At 34.7% G+C, this 21905-nt stretch overlaps 1 protein-coding gene across 1 annotated transcript; it reads left to right on the plus strand.

The window, feature by feature from the left end:
- Positions 1-18262: 18262 nt before the first annotated feature.
- Positions 18263-21563, plus strand: LOC113330589 (CTL-like protein DDB_G0274487). The gene is made up of 3 exons (XM_026577404.1): positions 18263-19578; positions 20554-20902; positions 21053-21563. Exons 1-3 carry the CDS (start codon positions 18482-18484, stop codon positions 21299-21301), a joined length of 1695 nt encoding a protein of 564 aa, XP_026433189.1. The 5' UTR covers positions 18263-18481; the 3' UTR covers positions 21302-21563.
- The last annotated feature ends 342 nt before the right edge of the window (positions 21564-21905 follow it).

Consider the following 21905-nt stretch of genomic DNA (forward strand, 5'->3'; position numbering starts at 1 on the left):
TCTGGATACATTAGACCACCCCCATCTTTTTATCCAAGAGGTTATTCTCAATTTCAGATGCATTTTGCTTCTAAATCAACATCATCACCTCATTTCAATCCAAGACCTCACTATAGTTCAGCTTCTTCTTCTTCTGCTCCACCACCAATAACTGACAAGATTTGTCAGATCTGCAACAAAACTGGTCATCTTGCTTTGGAATGCAGACACAGATTAAATTTTGCCTATCAGAACAACTATACTCCTCACAATCTCAGTGCCATGCTTGATATAGCAAATATCATGGGTGAAAATCCTTGGTATACTGACTCTGGAGCAAACATTCATATCACTAATGATGAATCTGAATTGTCTGAAGCAACATCTTTTGAAGGGGCAGATGAGATTCAAGCAGCTAATGGAGAAGGTATGCCAATTACTCATATTGGTCATGTGTCTAAAACAGCTTCCTCTCATTCTTTTAATCTAAACAATGTACTTTTTGTTCCAAAATCATCTCAAAACTTATTATCAGTGCATAAATTCACTAGTGATAACAACTGTTTTATTACCTTTGATTCTATTGGTTCTGTTGTTAAGGATTACTCAACTGGGAAGATCATTTTACAAGGACCACATAAAGGAGGATTATATCCAGTGAATTTTGCCAAGTCTACTAAGAATAAAGCTTTCTTTAGCAACAAGAATTTAGCTTCAGTTTGGCATCAAAGGTTGGCTCATCCATCATTTCAAGTACTTCAAAAAGTGTGCAGAGATATGCAACTGACTAGTTTAGTCAAAACACCACTATTTTGTAATGACTGTAATCTAGGGAAAAGTCATAAATTGCTTTTTACTCTATCTTCACATAGGGCTAAATCTCCACTAGAACTAGTGCATATGGACTTATGGGGTCCTAGTCCTGTAATCTCTTCAAGTGGTTTCGGATATTATGTTAATCTCATAGATGACTATTCAAGATTCTGTTGGATATTTCCTTTGTCTGAAAAGTCTGAATTCAAAGATATTTTTCTACATTTCAAATCTATGACTGAAAAGTTACTGCATACTTCAATTGTTAAAATCAGAACTGATGGAGGAGGGGAATTCATAAATAATGCACTACAAGAATTTCTTAGTACACATGGAATTATTCATGAGGTTTCTTGCCCTCACACTCAAGAACAAAATGGACTGGCTGAATCCAAACATAGACATCTTGTAGACACAGGGAGAACTTTCTTAATTCAATCAGGTTTGTCAGAAAAATTTTGGGTTGATTCTTTTCATACAGCCAATTATGTTATTAATAGACTGCCTGTCAGAAGTTTGGATTACTCATCTCCTTTTGAAAATTTTTTTGGACAGAAACCAGATTATTCCTTCTTCAGATCCTTTGGTTCATCATGATTTCCATGGACAAGGCCTTACACTACACATAAACTCCAACCAAGAAGTGTACATTGTGTTTTTATTGGTTACAGTTCTATGCACAAAGGATACAGATGTTTAGATATTAAAACAGGGAAAGTATATGTCTCTAGACATGTAGTATTTAATGAGACTTTCTTCCCATTAAGATCTTCAGATGCAATACTTCCTGACATTATAAATTCATCAGCACCAACTGATACTGCTTCTACAACTCCATCTGCCAAGATATCTGCACCAACACCTGCAACATCAGCTGCATCTATTAATACCTTTTCTACTAATTCTTCAAGCATTGTCAAGCTATCTGATGCATCCACTACAACTATTTCTGACCATACTTCAGCTCCTGGTATTTCTGACCATACTTCAGCTCCTGGTAATTCTCACTCCATGGTAACAAGGGGTAAAAGAGGTATTTTAAAACCCAAAGTTTTTAATACAAAGTATGTTCTATCAGCAAACTTTACCTCAGATATTCCACCACCAACACCTACCTGTTATTCTAAGGCAATAAGAATACTTCAATGGAAACAATCTATGGAAGAAGAACATACAGCCCTTAAGGATGCAGGCACATATACACTTGTTGCACCAGATCCATCCTATAATGTTGTAGGCTGTAAGTGGGTATTTAGAATCAAATATAAGGCTGATGGTTCTTTAGATAAATGTAAATCTAGACTGGTGGCCAAATGGTTTCATCAACAAGAAGGAATTGACTACACAGAAACTTTTAGTCCTGTAGCCAAACCAACAAATATTAGACTAATCATTTCATTGGCAGTTCACTTCAACTGGGTAATGAAACAATTAGATGTTAGTAATGCCTTCTTACATGGGGATTTAGCTGAAGATGTTTATATGCAACAACCTCCAGGCTTTGTTGATCAAACCAAGCCTCATTATGTATGTAAACTACATAAATCCATATATGGTCTGAAGCAAGCTCCCAGAGCTTGGTATGATAAATTGTTACAAATTCTTCTCACTCATGACTTCAAACCCTCTTTAGCAGATGCTTCCTTATTTGTTCAAAAGTTTGGATCAAGGATTACAGTTCTTCTGGTCTATGTAGATGACATTATTATCACTGGGAATTCCACTGAGTATATTTCTCAGTTTATCAATCACCTTAAGACATACTTTCCTATCAAATACTTGGGCTCTCTTCATTATTTTCTTGGTCTTCAGGTGAAAAGAAATTCAGACAACCTTTTTCTTAGTCAAACTAAGTATGCCTTGGACTTATTGGAGAAATTCAATATGACTGGTGCTAAACCCTGCAGTACACCAGTCTCACTCTCTACTTCACTCACTGCTTCAGCTGGTACTCCATTAGCAGATCCAAGTGAATACAGATCATTAGTGGGTGCTCTACAATATCTTACTTGGACAAGGCCTGAAATTAGTTTTGCTGTGAATCAGTTATGTCTTTATATGCAAGCTCCTACTGATCAACACTTTATTGTATCCAAGAGAATTCTAAGATACATCAAAGGCACCCTAGATTATGGTATACTATTTTCCAAAGGTCTTCTTACATTACATGGCTTTAGTGATGCTGACTGGGCAGGATCAATTGATACAAGAAGATCTACAGGAGGTTTTTGTATATTTTTTGGTCCTAATCCAATTACTTGGTCTAGCAAAAGACAAGGTAGTGTCTCAAGAAGTTCCACTGAATCAGAATACAGGTCTCTAGCCAATACCACAGCTGAAATTGTTTGGGTTTGTCAGCTACTCAAAGATCTTCATCTCTTGCTTCCTGCTCCACCATTGATATCTTGTGACAATCAAAGTGCAGTTTCTCTGTCATCTAATCCAGTATTTCATAGTAAAATGAAACATCTGGCCATTGATTATCATTTTATCAGAGAACTTGTTCAGAACAAAAACATTCAGGTAACATACATTTCAACTTGGAATCAAATTGCAGACATTCTCACCAAGGGACTGGAAGGACCAAGGTTTTCTACTCTCAGAGACAAGCTGAAGGTAATTTCTAGTAACAACCTCCAGCTTGAGGGGGGCTAATAGTACTGAGAATCTCATAGAGTTCTCACGTGTATCTGAGTGTGTGAGAAATGATCCTTATTGGCTGAGTGAGAGCTGTCCACAGCCTGTCTTGTTCTAACATCTCTTGTCTTAGTTAAGACATGTATAAATGTAGGTCTGTGTAGTTTTCAGTCTGTAAGAAAGAAATCAGATTCTTGTTTTTCAATCAATACAATGTGTACTACTAGAAACATAGAAGAACTAAGAAGGTATGCACATAAAAGGGGATCAGAGCTGTGTAGGGAAATCATAAGATTCGACAGAAACTAAAAAGTTTTATCTAAAGCACAAAAAAGAAAAAAAAGAAGAAAAATCCAGATTTGAGGGGACAAATTAAGAAAAGAGAATCCGAGCAAGATAGAAAGAGAGAAAACATCCTTACTTAGAGGAGCTTCAAATTCATTAGATTCCATTTCTGTTTGGTTTCTCTTTCGGAGGTTTTCGAGGATAAAAGTTAGTTGGCGGCCATGATTGGTAATGATACAACATCGCTCAAGCTCTTTAAACTCTCTCAAGGAACAAGAAAAGGGGGACAGTAAAATATTTAGGTGGACTTTTGTCTTGATGAATGGACAGCGCTGCCCACGTGCCCACATCGTGTACCCGACCTGGATAACAAGCCAGGTACAATCCTTGAGAAATGTGTCCGGCTATCTTTGTTTTTACTGCCTTTAGTCTTGTAAATTTATGTGTTTTACTGGATGGGAATTTTTTTATTTATAGTTACGTTAGTATCACGGGACAATCCAAGCCGAAATGAGAGCAGGTCCTATGCAGGGAGTAGGGACGGAGACCTTGAAACTCGTCCCTTTTAAGAAGTCTATCTATAGAAGATAATAGGAATTATGTTGAAACGTTACAGACTCAGACTTGTTCACAGGTTTTAGACATATTTATAAATTCTTTATATAAAAATAGAGTTTTTTCGAGCGACGTGGTTAACCGGAGTTTCTGATTGATTCTGACCCTATCATTCTAAATCCCAGCCAATAGAATTTTAGGAAAATCTTTTGAGCCCACGAAATATTATTTGGCCAATCATATTTTTTGAAAATAATTACCTAAAATTACTAAATCTTATTAGTGTAGGAAACATAAAAAATCAAATACAAACAACTTCAACATTACCAAAAAAAAAAAAGATTTCATCATGATAAAATTAAATATGCAATGTGCATCATGATCTCATCATAAAATTGGATCAATCATAGGAACTAAAAAAAGAAAAATCCAATGTCCAATGTCCATTTACAGTTTTTGTAATAAAATCTGCCTAATCACAACTCCAAATTTATAAGAAAATACTTGCAAGTTGCCATTAAAAGAAAATACAAAATTTATATCGACGATTAAAAGAAAATATCTGATTTATGGATGTCACACATGAATCAAGAAATCTTCTTTCGAGGGTTTACAAAAGGGTTTGTTAATCCTGTGCAAATAAAAATATTACAACATCATTAGGAGTAAAAATCACGAAACAATAAAATTTGAAGAGATGAAAATAAAATAAAATGGAATACGATAATGAAACTACAAAAGATGTGATTGAAATTAGATCAATAATCGACATACAAGATAATTAGTACAAAATTGTAAGGATATGAAGCAAAATTTTGAAAACAAGAAAAAATGCATTATTGAAGAATTGAAACAGACAACAATGAATTATTGTCTATTTTATTTTTTTCCTAATGATGTCATCCCAAAAACAATAACAAATTTCATTTTTTAGATTTTATGCTATTTTCAATATTATTATTATTATTATTATTATTATTATTATTATTATTATTATATTTCAGTAAATAATCGTGGATATCTAATAATTTTAAAAATCCAGGTAAAAACGGTAATTTTAATTATTAAAATACCGTGATTTTTTATTATTTTTGTTAATATTATCCGTTAGAATAGAAAGGCATCGAGTGCACTAAGGTATTTTTATTTTTATTTTTTTATCAAATACCATAAATTAAAAAACTACTAGACATGCTAATTTTTGTCCCAAAAATAGTGCAAATAATTAATATTTTTGCAGATAATTACGGCAACATATCGTTCAAAAATATTACTAAGATTTTGTTTTTATTGCTATGCTTTTTCATGTATAAAAATTCTAGATATTTTTTAGTATTTATTAGCATTATTTCCGAAACGAACTCATCTTAATTATGAGATTCCTATCTCTGTATAAAGCTTTCGAGCAAAAGCCAAAATTGTTTCGATATTGCTTCGCTATTCTAATAGTGTTTTCTATTTTATTTTCACTTTCTGGTTTTTTGATGATCCTGTTTTATTGTTTTGCAGGTCTCCATTGTCAATGCAAATATAATTCAGACATTCAGTAGGCATTTTAGATTATGACGCGTGAAAAGAAGCAGGTAAACATCCGTCTCTTTTAAACTTGCATATTGTATAGAACCGTATTTTTTTTCTCTACTTCGCTATTCTAATGGAGGTTTTCTGATTTTATTGTTGATCGGCGTTTTATTTGTTTTGCAGTTCTCATTGGCAATTGGTCGAAATAAACCTCTACAAAAGGAAAAAGCGCTCATAGAAAGGAAGGAAAGAGTATTTCTTTTTTCTTTTATTGAGAGAAGGGGGAGACGATTTACGGTTACTGAAAAATGCATATGGTTTACTTAAAGACTTTTTTTTGTTAGCAGATTTAATAGTGAATTCAAGGTTAGTTCGGACTTCATTCTTAGAAGTAAGTTTTTTTTTTTTTTTTGTTCACTTGAAGTTATGTTTGTGAGAGTTTTCTTAACTCATCTCCAATTGAATTTGAGTTATATGATTTGATGCTGAAATCATCAGTCAAATGAAATATTCCTTCTTATTTTAGTGGGGTGCAGTGGATTATATTCTTTTGTTGTTGGGGAGGTGGTGGATGTGGTAAAAGCGGAAAGTTGCGATGGTGGTTTTAAAACTGCAGGAACCCATTTGATATTGATATAATTGAATGCTCTAATGGATTTTCAACATCGTTTCTTCTTGCTCTTGCAATTGACACTTATTTTCTTTCTTTTTTCAATCAACACTCATAACAGATAAATATAATATTTCTGCTATATTACTGACTTGACAGTATGGAATGAAGTTCCGTATACATTCATGTAAAAACCATCAACATGTCTAATACTTGAGTTGTTCAATTGTCATACTTTACAAATGTAAGAAAGACTTCGAAGCAAATAAAACAACAAAAAACAGTGATAGTAGAATGGTTAGGAAGACTTTGGATAGAATGATGAATAACAAGAAAATGAAGTAATTGTAGTGATGTCATACGCATAAAGGAAATATTATTGCGCATTGGAACAAAGGTAATTTTTGTGAATAGATCTACATGGTCTTGATCGTGGTTTATGTTGCTTTGTAGGTAATTCTTACTAACTATATTTATATGCCCTGCCCAAAATATCAGGGGTTGTCCGTATGTGCTTGATGGACAGGAAGAAAAAATAACAAACTCACTTACTCCTGCAGCGGATGCGACCTATATTATTCTAAGTGGTAATTCCCTGATGGAATGATTGCAAAAGTTATATAAACTGCCTTTTTTTTTGTCGTAATATGCAATTTGGTTTGCTGAGTCTTTCATACTCTTCTTTTTGCTGGTTGAATGCATGTATTGCTTCATCCTGTAGAATATATTCATGTAAAAACTGCAATGTACTGGTGTTGACTACGAACAAGGTAATACGTTTTTATCTCCTCCATTTATATTTATGATATTTCATTTCCATGAAGGTAAAGAAATATAAATTTGAATTAAAATTAACTAATAACCTGAATGAGATGGTTTCTCCTTTCCAACAACAACAAACCAGCGTACAGTCTCTTTTATTTATAGTAAGACGGTTTCTCATTTTAACATGGCGAGAAACTATTGTTGGTTGGAGAGACACATATGTGTTCATAATTTCAGTAATCAAGGCCATGGGATCATGATCCACAATAGTAAAGTGGATACCAGTAGGAAGTACACTAATGTACCAAGGCCCATAATATGCTTGAGTGTCATCGAGAGTACTTAAGACTTGAAAGGAACACCCAGGTTCGGTGGCAGAAAACAGGTGACTAGCTTCTTCAATTACGTCTTACTAATTTGACTTGACTGTCATGTATTTGTATGAGGGCGTTACATTATGTACTTCATAAAAATTAGTATATTTTATTCTAGGGAAGAACACCGACTAACAATTTTTTTAGATGACGAAAAGGGAGTTTGTGGTGTAGTAAATACCATCACATTTCAATTTTATTAGAAATAGGTTTTATTCAACAAATTGCTCATAAATACGATTTAACGTTGTAGGTACCATACGGCATGGTTGTGAGTGCAACCTTAGTAGCCATGCTGAATAAGCTGGAAAACCACGAAAAAATATTTACCAAATCGCATCGCATCGTCTGTTGTGAACCAGTTGTTGTTTCAAGAGTTGGTTGGTTTGCTTTTTGAACATATTAGCCCCCATAGGGCCAAAGCAAGTGTCTAATGAAGATGATTAGTTAAATTCTTGATTTCTCTTATATTTTTACTTAGATACAGTACAAATAAGTGATCGTGTATTTTATTTAGATACGAAGAAAATTTCAGTTCTGAAATTAGTGTGTTCCTTTTTTTTTTTTTTTTTTTTTTTTTGTCTTTCATACATTTTTTTCGGTAGGGCTCATCCAGCTAACGAACCTTGGATTTTAAGCAATAAATAAGAATAATACGTCACCAAAATCTGTATGACTCGGCCTGGCTTCAAGATTTGATTGCATGGGCAAACAGGTCCATCCGAACATAAAAGTTTAAGACTAAGTTTGGTACGTAATGTCTTCTTTTTTCTTCGAAAATACTTTTTTTTTGCTGAGCTGATAACCCCTGTAGGATTGTAATACTTAGGCATCCAATTCACTGCTAATTGGCTTCTTCGAAAATACTTTGAAAACGTGTATATGGCAATAATTAATTTTTGATATTGATATTTTGTAAAAAATTTGATGTGTTTTTTATCCGAAGTACTTACAAAATTACAAACATGATGAGAACCATTTGATGTACAAAAAGAGTTGAACGAAACATTTTACAATACAAAACTAAAGTGGAGTGTATACTTTATATAAAGTATTTAACGATGTATTTTATGCATTAGGGAATATTTCAAAAAACAAAAGAGTCAAACTCTCTACGCAAAAAGAAACAAAAAATGTATTTTAATTTCATTATTCACGGGTTTATTATAATTTATAATTCACGGGTTCATTGAAAAGTTCATAACAACGATTTTAATCTTATGTGACATTTTTGTTATAACGGACAGTAATAACATGGAGAGATTCCAAAGCTTATTTTCAACAGACATGAAAGGGGAGCAGTTGTAGCTTCCGACTTTTGCATCTTATAAATTCGGAGTAATCAAAAGATGGAAAACAAGACCACCGAACAAAGAAGAGAGTATCTCCATCTCAAAATGCAGTTATTTCGAAAATAAAGTCACTACTGAAGTCACAGGGAAAAATCAGAAATAGAAAAATGTAAATTTTGCGGCTTCAATTTTCAACGGTAAATGCAGGCATGTGCAGGAAATTTAAGATTGCACTTCACTAATCGTTGTGGTACCAAAAACGACGAAAATATTTTAATGCATAAATTACATATGAGTATATTAGAGGATACTTCAACATTCTATGCAAGTAATATTTCAACTATAATCTTTGTAGTTTCCCATTTTGTATTACATTATATTCTTTTATATGTTATTTTAATTTTAAATTATTCTAGGTTCAATGATTTCCACGTGTAAATATATTTGGGTTTGGACGGAGAGAAAGAAAACCAGAAGAAATTTATTATGCTATCGAAGAAAAACACTGCTCAATATTTATTTCACCTTGATAAGGTACCAACATAATTATATGACACAATCGAGATGGTAGAATTTTTTGAAAATATGGTACATCACGATCTCGATGACGCTTCTACCGATGAAGTAAAGGCATATAATAATCGAGTATACTAAAACAAAATATATATTAAAAAAAAAGATAAGCTCTAGAAATTTGAGATGTTTAATTATTACAGGCCCTTATTTCTTTTATTGTTTTTTCTTTGTGTTCGTTTTTATTAGATTGTTGAATTTTTTTACCTTAGTGTTATGGGTTCACGGAGCTTTTATAAGCTTCTTTAGAATAATTTGTTTTTATAATGAAATTGTTTGTAGAATATGGATCCAACTTTCCACAAGCGAGAGCAGACTCGTGCATCACACGGCGGAAAACTAGTATTCATAATTGAAAAGTCTGGCGAGATTGGGGTATACCCTATAACTTTTATTATCCTAATCAGTTTTTTCAAATCATTTTCATTTCATCTCCTCCTCTTTACTCTTATCCTCTACTATACTGGCTTCTCCACCACATCTCCATCGAAAACTCGTCGATTAATTCGTCGTAATCGTCGATTTGAAAATTCCATCGTCAATTAATCTTCAAACATGGAGCGGCATGAGGCTTCTTATATGAAACAAATACACAAAAAATCTAATCAAGGTAACCCTGGAATTGCAAACTTACTTCAATACAAAAAAAAAATGTTGAAGAAGAAGAAATCACTGACGCTGCTGAAACCGAAGAAATGGCGCGATTAAGAAAGTAAGGGCGGGCCTACTTAAACTCACTCCAATACTTATATTTTATGTTTGCATGTCAAATTAGGTCAGAAAAAATCGAGTTTGTGAATCTGCAGTTATGTAGCCGGCATGGTGTTTGTTCCACGACCTTGCCGACTTTTTATGTTTAGATGTAGTCGTTATCTTCCTATGTTGAATACCATGCTGGATTTTCATATCTGGAAATTTCATTTACAGGTTCGGAACAATATTCAACCTTAAAACCATGCTGAATAAATGTGTTTTTAACCGTCGTTGGTTTTTGAAATTCCTATCATGCCGACTAATGCTTTGAAAATGTTTGTGTTTCCTGAGTCCCGTATAGTTATTAGTCGGCATGATATTTGAATACTACCATGCCGACTAAGTATTATTCGGAACTCTATAGTTTTTCGACCCTGCCGACTAATTGTGTGGAAATCCTTATGTTCATGTGTTCCATTTTGTTAATAGCCGGCATATTTTTGAATACTTCCCTGCCGAATATTGTTTAGTTGGCATAGATTATTGTAGTCGTCCCTGCTGACTATTGTATAGTCGGCATTGGCTATTGTTGTAGACCCTGACGACTAGTTGATTTTTTTTTATTGTTCTTGTTTAGGTTGTAAAAGGGAAAGAAGAACAGTGTTACTCCTCCTTCAAGACCTCCTCGTGTTGGTGACAAACTCTTGACTGCAACACATCTACATCCCGGATTAGTAAAGTCATGAACTAGTGGAGTCATGAACTACCTCTTGTCTTGACTAAGTTATAGTCGTGATGTGGCTGACCAGATCTTTCCGTAATGATTTTAAGACTCAGGATTGTAGAGGTAACTCAGATTGAAAGCACGTGTGAGTCAGATATCACCGGTAATTTTATGCTGGTGCAACATGTATTAACATGTTTATGGCTTATTTTTGGCGCAATTTCATATCGTTGCATGGTTGCAGCATGCAAGTTGTGTTAGCAACAATGGTGCATGCAACTGTTATAGGCATGGCCAATGGGCCTGGCCAACATTAGCGCTGACACATTTGGTACCATGGTTGTAATGAGCGTGTTGCTTATCGATGCAGTTATTGGTTCCTCTAACAAGTATGAGATTGTTTATGTTAGAGCACTGCTCGGTCGAACTCGCAAGCCTTGCTATCTCAAGCTTGTTTTTCAAGTTTAGTTGATCAAAACTATATACTTGATTTCTAGTCTACTTATAGCTATGTCTTCGATTAGGATAGAAGTGTATAGTCGATCTATAGACTTTACGTTGCTCACCAATTGAAGAAAAATATCTAATGAAGAACTTGGAGGAACTTCATCAACAAAAGGTATGTGGAGACTAAAACTTATCTATCACTCAGAAGTCTATTCTATTCTATCTTCTAAAGAGACTAAGTCGTATAGCTATATAGACTTTTACATTATACACATTAAAATTTCAATCCTAGTTTATCTCGTTTATACATTTCTCGAAATACGTGTTGGAAGCTTTTAGCTTTAGCTAAAGTTCATCATCTACTTGACGAGTTTAGTTGAAAACAATTTAATTGTTGGAAACTAAATATTAAGTCAAGATTATCATATGAAAATTACCTTGAACATCTTACATGATTTATATGAGATAATCATTAGATGTTAACTTGGGAAGTTTCGTATTGATCGATTAATCACTTGAAAATTACTTGAAAATCTAGTGGTATGTGTAAGATTACCATTGTTGTCTTCTAAGGATGTTTCTATAATTAAACGAGAGTTTAGAACGACCACCAATGCCTGGATATAACACAACATGTATACTTTGTATGTGCATTGTGTAGCTCTAGTTCAGGTCCGGAACTCTTGTTTGCGAACAGATTTACCTGTGAAAAGGTCTGGAGCTGTTGTTCGCGTACTCTGTTTGCGAACGGCACGGCAAGGCCAAAGTACAGAACTGTTGTTCGCATATTCTGTTTGTGAACACAGTGGTGAGGTTCTAAAATAGGTAAATATGAAATACATACTCATGAACTCAGGTTCATTTGCGAACTCAATTTGCGAACTAAAGTCCCTGGAACTTTAATGAAATAAGGTCTGTGAACTTGTTTTACAAACCGTGGCATTATGTTCATGAATTGGTTCTTATATAAGTACTTTGTACAATTACAAACCAAACCTATTTTGTTTCAAATGGTTCATATACATTTCAATGAGATAGTGAACATTTGAACAACTCTATTAAAACACATTTAGATCATTTAATTATCTATCATGATTGATTGATCATCATATTTGATCTAGAAGTGTTAGATGAATCTGGCTAAGTTATAAGTATTAATCATGTGGCTAACTTCGGTTAACTATTATTCAGCCAACAAGGTATACAGGTTTGGGTACGGTTCATCCATATCTAAATACGTATATTCATTTGTGTGTATCAAGCTAATATCATCTAATAGTGGAGATTAATTTCTTAGTTTCTAAGAAGACTTAGCTTGAATCTTAAATCAGGAGTTCATCTAACGGTGAATATCAATTGCTTTGTTACTAAGCTATCTTAGCTTTGATTATAAGCAACCCATTTTGAAAGACAATATAAGGGAGAGCTCTAGCATCTGGGAAACCTAATCCTGACACTCTCGTGTATCCTAGTTGCAAACTAGAGTCGATTCTCCTTTAACCTTGGTTTTCCAAAACCATTATTAGGTTAACGACTTGAAGACTTCATTTGGGATTCTTGAAGCCATATCCAACTATTTTCTCGGTAGTTGCGTATTCTGATCTTTTTTGTTCTATAATTTTGAATTTTATCTTTTCTAAGGTTTACTCAAGATTTATCTCCGATATATAAGATATATAAAGTAATCACAACAGTACTTCGTCTTAGACTCTTGTGATTCCGCAATAACTTCTTTTGTTAATCAGTTAGGTTATTGTGAGATAACTAGTATTTCTAGGCTGCTCTTCGGGAGTATACAACCGGATTATTAGTTGAGTTTCCTATTCACCTTGATTTATCTAAAGACGGAAACAAAACCAGAATAAACTTTATCTATGGGAGACAGATTTGTTTATAAGTCTTCGACTTTAGGTCGTAACAACTCTTAGTTGTGGTTGAGATCAGCTAAGAGAATCAAGTGTGCTTAGTCCTGCTGAGACTCAAGAGGCGTAAGGAACAGGACTGTACCTTAATTGGTATGAACTTGGTTAGGGATCAACTACATTCCAGTCTGAAGTTAACTTGTAGTAGACTAGAGTCTGCAGCGGCTTAATATAGTATGGTGTTCAAATTTGGACTAGGTCCCGGGGGTTTTCTGCATTTGCGTTTTCCTCGTTAACAAAATTTCCGGTGTCTGTGTTATTTCTTTTACGCATTATATTTGTTTATATAATTGAAATATTTGAATCACAATTGATAATACGACCTTGTTAGATGAATAGAACTTGATTAACTCTCAGACATTGGTCTTTGGTACCATCAGAGTTATTCTCATATCAATCAGTGTCACGGATAAAACCACCAAGACGGTGTAGATAAGTATAAAACATAATAAAAACTAAACTAACCTAGAAAGCAATGAATAATAAAGAAATCTTCGCTTTAATGGAGATTTTGGGTTATTGGGTTATCTGAGAGGACTTACTCCAATATACTTTCTAGAGAATCAACTAGACAGCCAGACTCAATCTAGAGATGTATATCAAAGAGTTTTAATATCTCTAAATCTTAATTCAATCCGCAATCAGCAAATAGAAATCTGCGAACCCGATTGAATATAAGAGGAGTAACTTGAACGGTACCAAAGACCAATGTTCAAAGATCAATCAATTTCAATCAACAACCAAAGGTTGGATTTCCCAATTGATCATTCAACACACAACCTGTGATATTTCAATTATATAACAAAATATAATGCGGAAAAGAAATAACACAAACACCAGAAGTTTTGTTGACGAGGAAACCGCAAATGCATAAAAACCTGGGACCTAGTCCAGATTGAACACCACATTGTATTTATCCGCTACAGACACTAGCCTACTACCAATGAACTTCGGACTGGACTGTAGTTGAACCCTAATCAATCTCACACTGATTCAAGGACATTTCCGCTCCTTACGTCTCTGATCCCAATAGGATACTACGCACTTGATTCCCTTAGCTGATCTCACCCACAACTAAGAGTTGTTATGACACAAAGTCGAAGACTTGATAAACAAATCTGTCTCGCACAGAAAAGTCTATTGGAATAGATAAATCTGTCTGACACAGAAATACATATGAGTTTTTGTTCCGTCTTTTGATAAATTAAGGTGAACAAGAACCAATTGATAAACCGGTCTTACATTCCCGAAGAACCGCCTAGTATTATCAATCACCTCACAATAATCTAAATCGTGTGATGGCGAAACTAGATATTATGGAATCACAAACGATGAGACGAATATGTTTGTGATTACTTTTTATCTTGCCTATCGGAGAATTAATCTCGAGCAAATCTTAGAGAAGATAGTACTCAAAAAATAGAATCGGGAAATATCAGAACACGCAACTACAAATAAAATAGTTGGGTCTGGCTTCACAATCCCAACGAAGTCTTTAAAGTCGTTAACCTACAGGGTCTCGATAGAAACCTAAGGTTAAAGGAGAATCGACTCTAGCTTATGCAATTAGTAACATACAAGAGGTGTGGGGATTAGGTTTCCCAGTTGCTAGAGTTATCCTTTATATAGTTTTCAAATTAGGATTTGCAATCTAAGTTACCTTGGTAACAAAGCATTCATTATTCACCGTTATATGAAAAAACCTGATTCAACCAAGCTAATGTCTTTCAACCGGTAGATCGAACTTAGCTTGTTACACACAAATGAAATGTACCCTCATAGGTTTATGTAACCGTACCCAAACGTGTACACCATGTTGGCTCAACAATAGTCAACCGAAGTTAGCCATATGATTACTCTCATATCAATCCTATTCATCTTAACCATAACTAGTTCAAATGACTCAAATGAAACTAGTTAAAGAGTCATTTAATTGATATATTCTCATAGAAGTATACAAAAATACAATCGAAAAAAAATCGTTTTGATTCACTCGAATCAATTCATGAACATTATAGCCACGGTTTGCAAAGATTGCATTTCTTATTATATAAATATTTAAGTTCATATACACAACCGATTTTAGAAAGTAACCCACTCAAGTACACAAACGGGTATGCATACTTAAGTAGCCGGACCGAGTTTGGTTACGCCAGTACGCTTACGGGTGCGCATACTAATTCACACTTCCAAACTCCAGCAGAAATTCACGGACGACGTGAGACTTCCGCCAGTATGCATACGGGTGCGCATACTTCAGGCTCCCGGTTTTGGACTTACACAAATGTGATAACACTATGTTTATATCCAAACATGGTTACTTGATTCTAAACTCTTTATTTCAATTATTGAAACTTTCTTAGAGGATGACAATAGTTGTTTTGACGTACTATTAGCATCAAAGCGATTTTCAAGTTATTCAAATCATCATAACGAAACATTCCAAGTCTACACCAAATGATTGTATCACACAAACCATGTAAGATGTTACTAGGTAATTTTCACATGATCATTTTCTGACTTTCGTCAAGAATATAAGATGAACTTGGTCGAAGTGAAAGCGTGCCAACACATATTCCGATAAATATGTAAGCGAGTTAAACTCGGCTCGAAATCTCAAATGTGTATAATAGAAAACTATATCGTAACACGACTTATGTCTCCATATATGAGAGAAAGTATAAATAGGCTTTCCAAGTGATAGATGAGTTTCAGTCTCCACATACCTTTTGTTAATGAAGTTCTACAAGCTTCCCTTAGTAATTCTCCGTCTTCAAATGATGAACGCCGTGAAGTCTAAGGCTCAACTAAACAATCTATGTCCTAGTCCGAAACATCTATAAATACGCTAGAAATCAAGACTTATAGTTTTAATCACTAACATTGACAAACATGATTGAGATAACAACGCATGCGAGTTCGACCGAGCAATGCTCTAACAGTTCTAAGATCAATAGTGATGCTCTCCAACGACGAAATTTGCATCTTTATTGTCTCCAGCGATGAACTCTTCATCGGAATCTTCATCATCAACTTATCCGGCGATAAAACCTTCATCGGTGGTCTTTTTGACGACGGAAGATTCATCACTATTTACAAGAGATTTGAGCAAATCACTCCTACTTTGGCAGCATTTCTTTCTAAAGAAAAAAAAAACAAACTAAATGGTTGGAATTTAATTCTGAGAAAAACCATCCTTCTTCTGATTTAATCGGATCTTATTCATACTTGTATTTGTCTTACTCCGATAATCCTTCCCTTTCTCTTGTCGGATTTCTCGGTATTATACTCTTACGGTATGTTTTTGTTACTTTGTATTCCCTTATTTTCGATCTTAAACTCACCGTAACCTTGAAATCTCATTAATGAAAAGGTTTCTTGTTTATCAAAAAAAAAGTCCCACGGATTTTTATCTAGTTAATTTACTGATTATATTGAGAAAGAGATAAAGCTCTTTGATATTCTTCTTGATTGAGTCTCACTTTTAAGTTGGTGCTCTCGGAATTATATTGGAGTTTAATCCATACAGATTGAACGAAATCTTGAGTGTGGTTGTTGTACCCCGCATTTTCAGTTTAGCTTTCTAGTTTTCCTTGTACATCAAATCCTTTCTAGCTAGTTTTTCTCATACATCAAATCCAAATAATTTTAGGTACATGTTAAAAAAGCTTTGTTTGACGCTCAGTGGTGTGGTAGAGCCTTGTAAATACTTTTAAGATACAATAGTCAGTTAACCAATGTGTAATTATTTTCATTTACAGTTGTGCAATCAAGAAAAATAATTGGATTCGACATGTTGCGAAGGCCAATCATTAATTCTACAAATCGGTTATTATGTCATCTGAATTTGCAGGAGCATTTTGTCAGCTTCAGTTTTAGGATGTATATTTTTAAGCTCTAGTGTAGTGTCTGACAGTAATTGTATTTTGGAAGGATGATAAGTTACTATGGGAACTACTTAAAAAGAGCTAAATTATTAAATTTAGGATCTCTTTTATGTTATGCATCCCTGTTTTTACCTCTTAGATGTTTTGGAATTTCTGTGTTATGTTGTCCTACATAAAAATTTGGTGTGTATTGTTTCAGGTGATAGAAAGAAGAGAAAATATTTCAATTTTTTTTATAGACCGCCTGATTTAAAGGTATTTTAGTCAAAAGAATTATTTTCCTCACATTAGTTCGGGTAATGGGTATAAGGAAAGCATCCTTTTAATTTGTGGGTATTTAAATAGTATCAAATGTTACTCGTCTTTTACACACAGATTTTTTTTTTCCGAGGGTTATTGAACCAATTTAATGTTTTTTTTCTTATGTTAATAAGAATGTCAATCAAGTCACAGACAAAATCTCTAAAATAGTTGGAGGTAACGCAAAAGAAAATTTATTTCCGATGTTAATTTATCCTGACATTTTTAGGGGCAGCTCAAAAATGTTTAGGGGTGATTTTTTTATACCCATCCTATAGATGTGTCTATGGGGTGTCCTAATCATTAGTAAAATCTCTAGACGTCTTTTTTACAATAGATAATTTAGTATTGGTTTCATCAACGGATTATGATTGTGTTCTTAATTCCTCAAGAACAAATATCTTAATCCGTAGATATTATTGATACTTATGGACGAATTTGGGGAAAATCATTAGCCAGGTAGGCATCTTAGATTTGGGAAATACCTCTTTTTTGTTTGAATTTTCTGATGTTTAAATTTTCTGATATTATTAAGGATGTCAAGAAAGCCTTATTGGATGGTCCATGGTTCATCAATGGACATAATTTAGCTTTACTAATGCGGGTCCTGCAGTGCTCTGATTCTTGGGGGTAGTCATGCTTTCCTACGCATACAGGCCTTAACTCAAGCTCTCCACCGATAAAACATGACTAATCTAAAAGAAACGAACAATAGGGGACCCCGATGAAACTTTAGGAAGTACCTAACAGCCATTACTTGCCAAACTAACTTTCACACTTCAGTATTTTCCCACGCCCCGCACGCACACACGTAAACTCCCAGTCCGAGTTGCCAAAATTAAATGATCACATGGATAGGATCTATATCTTCATCCCCACTTTCGCTATTAACTGACTGAGCTCACCTCCTCTTCCTACTTACTTCTCCAAAAACAAATACAACAAAAATGGTCAACCTTGAAGAGCCATTTTCAAAATTCATCATACAGTAAATCCATCCCCCACGAGACAACAAACATAGCATAATATAACTCCACTCTTTTTCTCTCAATCCACATAGCTGAATCCTTTATTGAGTCTCAGCTCTTCTTCTTTCTATCAGTCATGACAGAGGATGAAACCAGCAATAATTCCAATTCTCCTTCTCAACCTCTTCTCTCTAAACCTCCTTACTCCATGGATGAACCACCACTCTTATCATCGTCAACACCTGATACTGAAATAATCGAATCTGATGAAAATCAGTACCCAATTATCACTTTCAATTATGATTCTAGAACATATCAAGACCTCCCCTTTTCAATTCTATTTTTTCTCTTCCTTCTCTCTACTTTCGCGTTTGGTATCTTCTCTATCTTCCATCGAAACCCTAATTCTTCTTCTTCCGATCTCTCTTCTTTCACTTACAATTTCAACACTTCTTCTTGTGTCAAGATCAAATCACCACCACCCTCAGCATCATCCTTCGTTACTGTACTCGACGATTTCAAATTCAATCAAATTAGTTTAGTGGGGTTGGGATTTGGATCGTTATCATCTTCGCATGTGTTGAAAGATTTGATTTTGACACTTATAACTACACTTGTTCTAAGTGGACCATTTGCATTAGGACTTCTTTGGTTATTGAGGCATTACACCAAGCAGATTATCTACTCTTCCATTCCTTTCTTCGTTGCAATTCCTATTTTCTTCAATGTATATTGGTTTGTAGCTTGCACTGTTAACTCTAAATGCAGTGATGCGTTCCCGTTGGTGTATCGGATACTAGCGCTTTTATTTGTTTTCGTGATAATAGGAGTGATTGTGTGGATTATTGTAGTGAATTGGCATCGTATCGAATTGACTGTAAGGATCGTTGGGGTTGCTTCTGATGCACTTGCTAGGAATTTGGGATTGTTTGCAGTGGTACCATGTTTGACTATTGGACTTGTAATTTATTACGTACCTATTGTTGTGTTTTTAGTGTTTTCTTCGAAAAATGGCAAGATTTTGCCTCATGTGGATAATGAGGGGAGCTATACTTGTGTTTGGAAACAAGATAGCTGGGTTCCTGCGTACTATGCGTTGGCCATTTTAACTATGCTATGGTCTGCAGCTGTTATGGTAGAAGCTCAGATTTTTTTGATTAGCGGGACTATTGCTCAATGGTATTTCTCTAACGAGGAGTCTATGCCCATGAGAAGTATAAGATTCTCTCTCAGGTGTGTTTGTGTATATACTTCTTGAACTCCTTTTATATTATTCTAGACTTTCAATTTTTGGTTTCAGTATTTGCTTATACTGAATTTTCTGTTCTGAAAAATATGCCTGAGATGGATATGATTTGCTCAAGTTTAAAACAAGTGCAACCCATATATTTAATTTTAACTTTTAACAGAAACTGTTGACTAATTGATTTCATCGAGAAATGAAATTTTGGAGCTCCGTAAGTTATTTGCTTGCTGTGCATTAATTTCTATTGATTTTGGAAGGTTAAATAGTTGTGCAGTTTTGGATATGAAAAAGAGTGCATTTTTTGCAATGAGGTGGTCTGTTGTATTTGGAGCACGGAGGGATTGGGATTAATATGTATGAGTAGGCATTTAGTGTGACACGGTAGTGCTCAACTTGTAGGCTACATCTGATGGGGCATTGATCTTGTGTAATTAGTTATATCATTAATTAGAGCCGGACATCTATATAATGTTGCCATGTTATCATGATTAGTCTATTGGTGAGCAACAAAAAATGGAACTTTATGAATATCCTTAGGACGTAACTTTGCAGCTGAAGGATGCTTCACAGTTTCTCAGTAGGTGATGGTAAGCTAATTAAGGGGTGAAATATAGTTTGTAAACAATTGTGACTAAAAGGGGTACTTAGAGGATCCAAAAGGTGGAGATAGTTACCGAGGCTGCTGAAGGTGAAGATGTCTTTATTAATGAAGGTCAGTGTAAGGATGTTGAGTATGATGTCACTGAACGGTCAATTTTCTTAGACTTAGGAATAGGCCTCCTCTTTCGCTACCTGCATAGTATTTCCCTTTTTGCTTTTCCGCCCTTTAATGGTTCTATGATCTGGTAAAGCTAGTGGTGGCCGTGTATCTTTGCTAGAAAGTTGAGGTAGTTTTGCTTTGCCTACAAATGATATTTATAATGAGTCGGCTAATATTCACTCATCCTGATTTGAAAATGCAGAAATGCATTTGGTCCCTCGTTTGGTACAGTATGCTTCTCTGGCTTACTGATTGCTGCCGTTCGCATTGTGCGAGCTGCTGTAGATAGTGCAAGACGAGAAGATGCTCTTCCTGGGATCGTGAACCTTGCACTTCGCTGTTGTGTTAATGCCCTGTTGTCAGCGGTTGATTTCCTTAACAAATTCACTATCAACTTTGCAGCTATAACTGGTGAAGCTTACTGTTCTTCTGCTAAGATGACATATGAGCTTCTGAAGCGTAATCTTCTCTCTGCTGTTTTTGTGGAGACTGTATCTACTCGTATTCTGGCTGGGACTATTTTTGTTCTGTCGGCAATATATGCAATCATGGTGAACAGAAATGATCACACTCTCTTTTTAAGTTTTCTATTCGTACATTTACATTGACGACTTGATCATCGTTAATGATCTTGACTTCACAAAATCCTCATGAATGATTTTCTGCATATAAACTCCTTGGTTCTGGGATTTTCGTTGCAGGTCTGTGCTATCTTAAAGGCGATGAGCGATCTTGAAGTGGAAGTGTACTTTGTTGCTGTGATTGCTGGGCTGTTGCTGATCGGGGTGCTTGGGTTCTTTGTTCATGTTCTTGACAATGTGATCGAGACTGTATATGTGTGCTTTGCAATAGACAGGGACAAGGGAGAGGTATTTAAACAAGAGGTCCATGATGTGTATGTACACCTTCCCATTAGCAGGAACCATACCAGAACTCCTTTGATTGTATAATTTTAGCTTCTTCTTTTCTTCAAGTTTATGGGTCTAATTTAATTTCTATTGGTTTGATGTGAATAATGTTTAGGTGGGTCTTTTTCTTTTTGTGTGTTGTGATGTTTTAATTTCATTTGTATCATCAAGGAATAAAAAACTTCTTCTTTGCATGGGGAAGAGAGGGATCTTTGTTGTTCGCATAAAAATGAGAATTTAGTTGAATACCTTGTTTAACTAATGAAATAATGAATAGTAACCTTCTTGGCCTTCTTACTTTATTCATCCATTATGTTTCTCTTGCATTCTATCATCCGGGGCATTCCCTTTCTCATATGATTTCTGTTGTTTGTACAGGATGATTCCAAATTTCCAATTTACATACAAATCCACCATTTGTATCTTTTTTCATTTCCTAGAAAGTATACCCACTTTGGATGGAAAAGTCAAATCTAAGAACAATTTGTTTCACAAAAAGCTACTCCACTGTCTCTTTTTATTAGTCTGCTTTTGGCCAATTGGATGAGAGGACTATTTCATGAGATCTCCAAACTGAACGGAGACTCGATCTACTGACCTTTTATTTGAGAGTCGGGCTCCTGATAGTTGAGTTAGTAAATTAAAC

Source organism: Papaver somniferum, unplaced genomic scaffold, assembly GCF_003573695.1.
Source record: "Papaver somniferum cultivar HN1 unplaced genomic scaffold, ASM357369v1 unplaced-scaffold_118, whole genome shotgun sequence".
Taxonomy (NCBI): Eukaryota; Viridiplantae; Streptophyta; class Magnoliopsida; order Ranunculales; family Papaveraceae; genus Papaver; species Papaver somniferum.

Coding starts and splice junctions, on each gene's coding strand:
- LOC113330589 (XM_026577404.1), top strand. CDS start 18,482: ATGACAGAGGATGAAACCAGCAATAATTCCAATTCTCCTTCTCAACCT. Junction 19,579..20,553: donor AGTATAAGATTCTCTCTCAG/GTGTGTTTGTGT, acceptor TTGAAAATGCAG/AAATGCATTTGGTCCCTCGT. Junction 20,903..21,052: donor CGGCAATATATGCAATCATG/GTGAACAGAAAT, acceptor TTTTCGTTGCAG/GTCTGTGCTATCTTAAAGGC.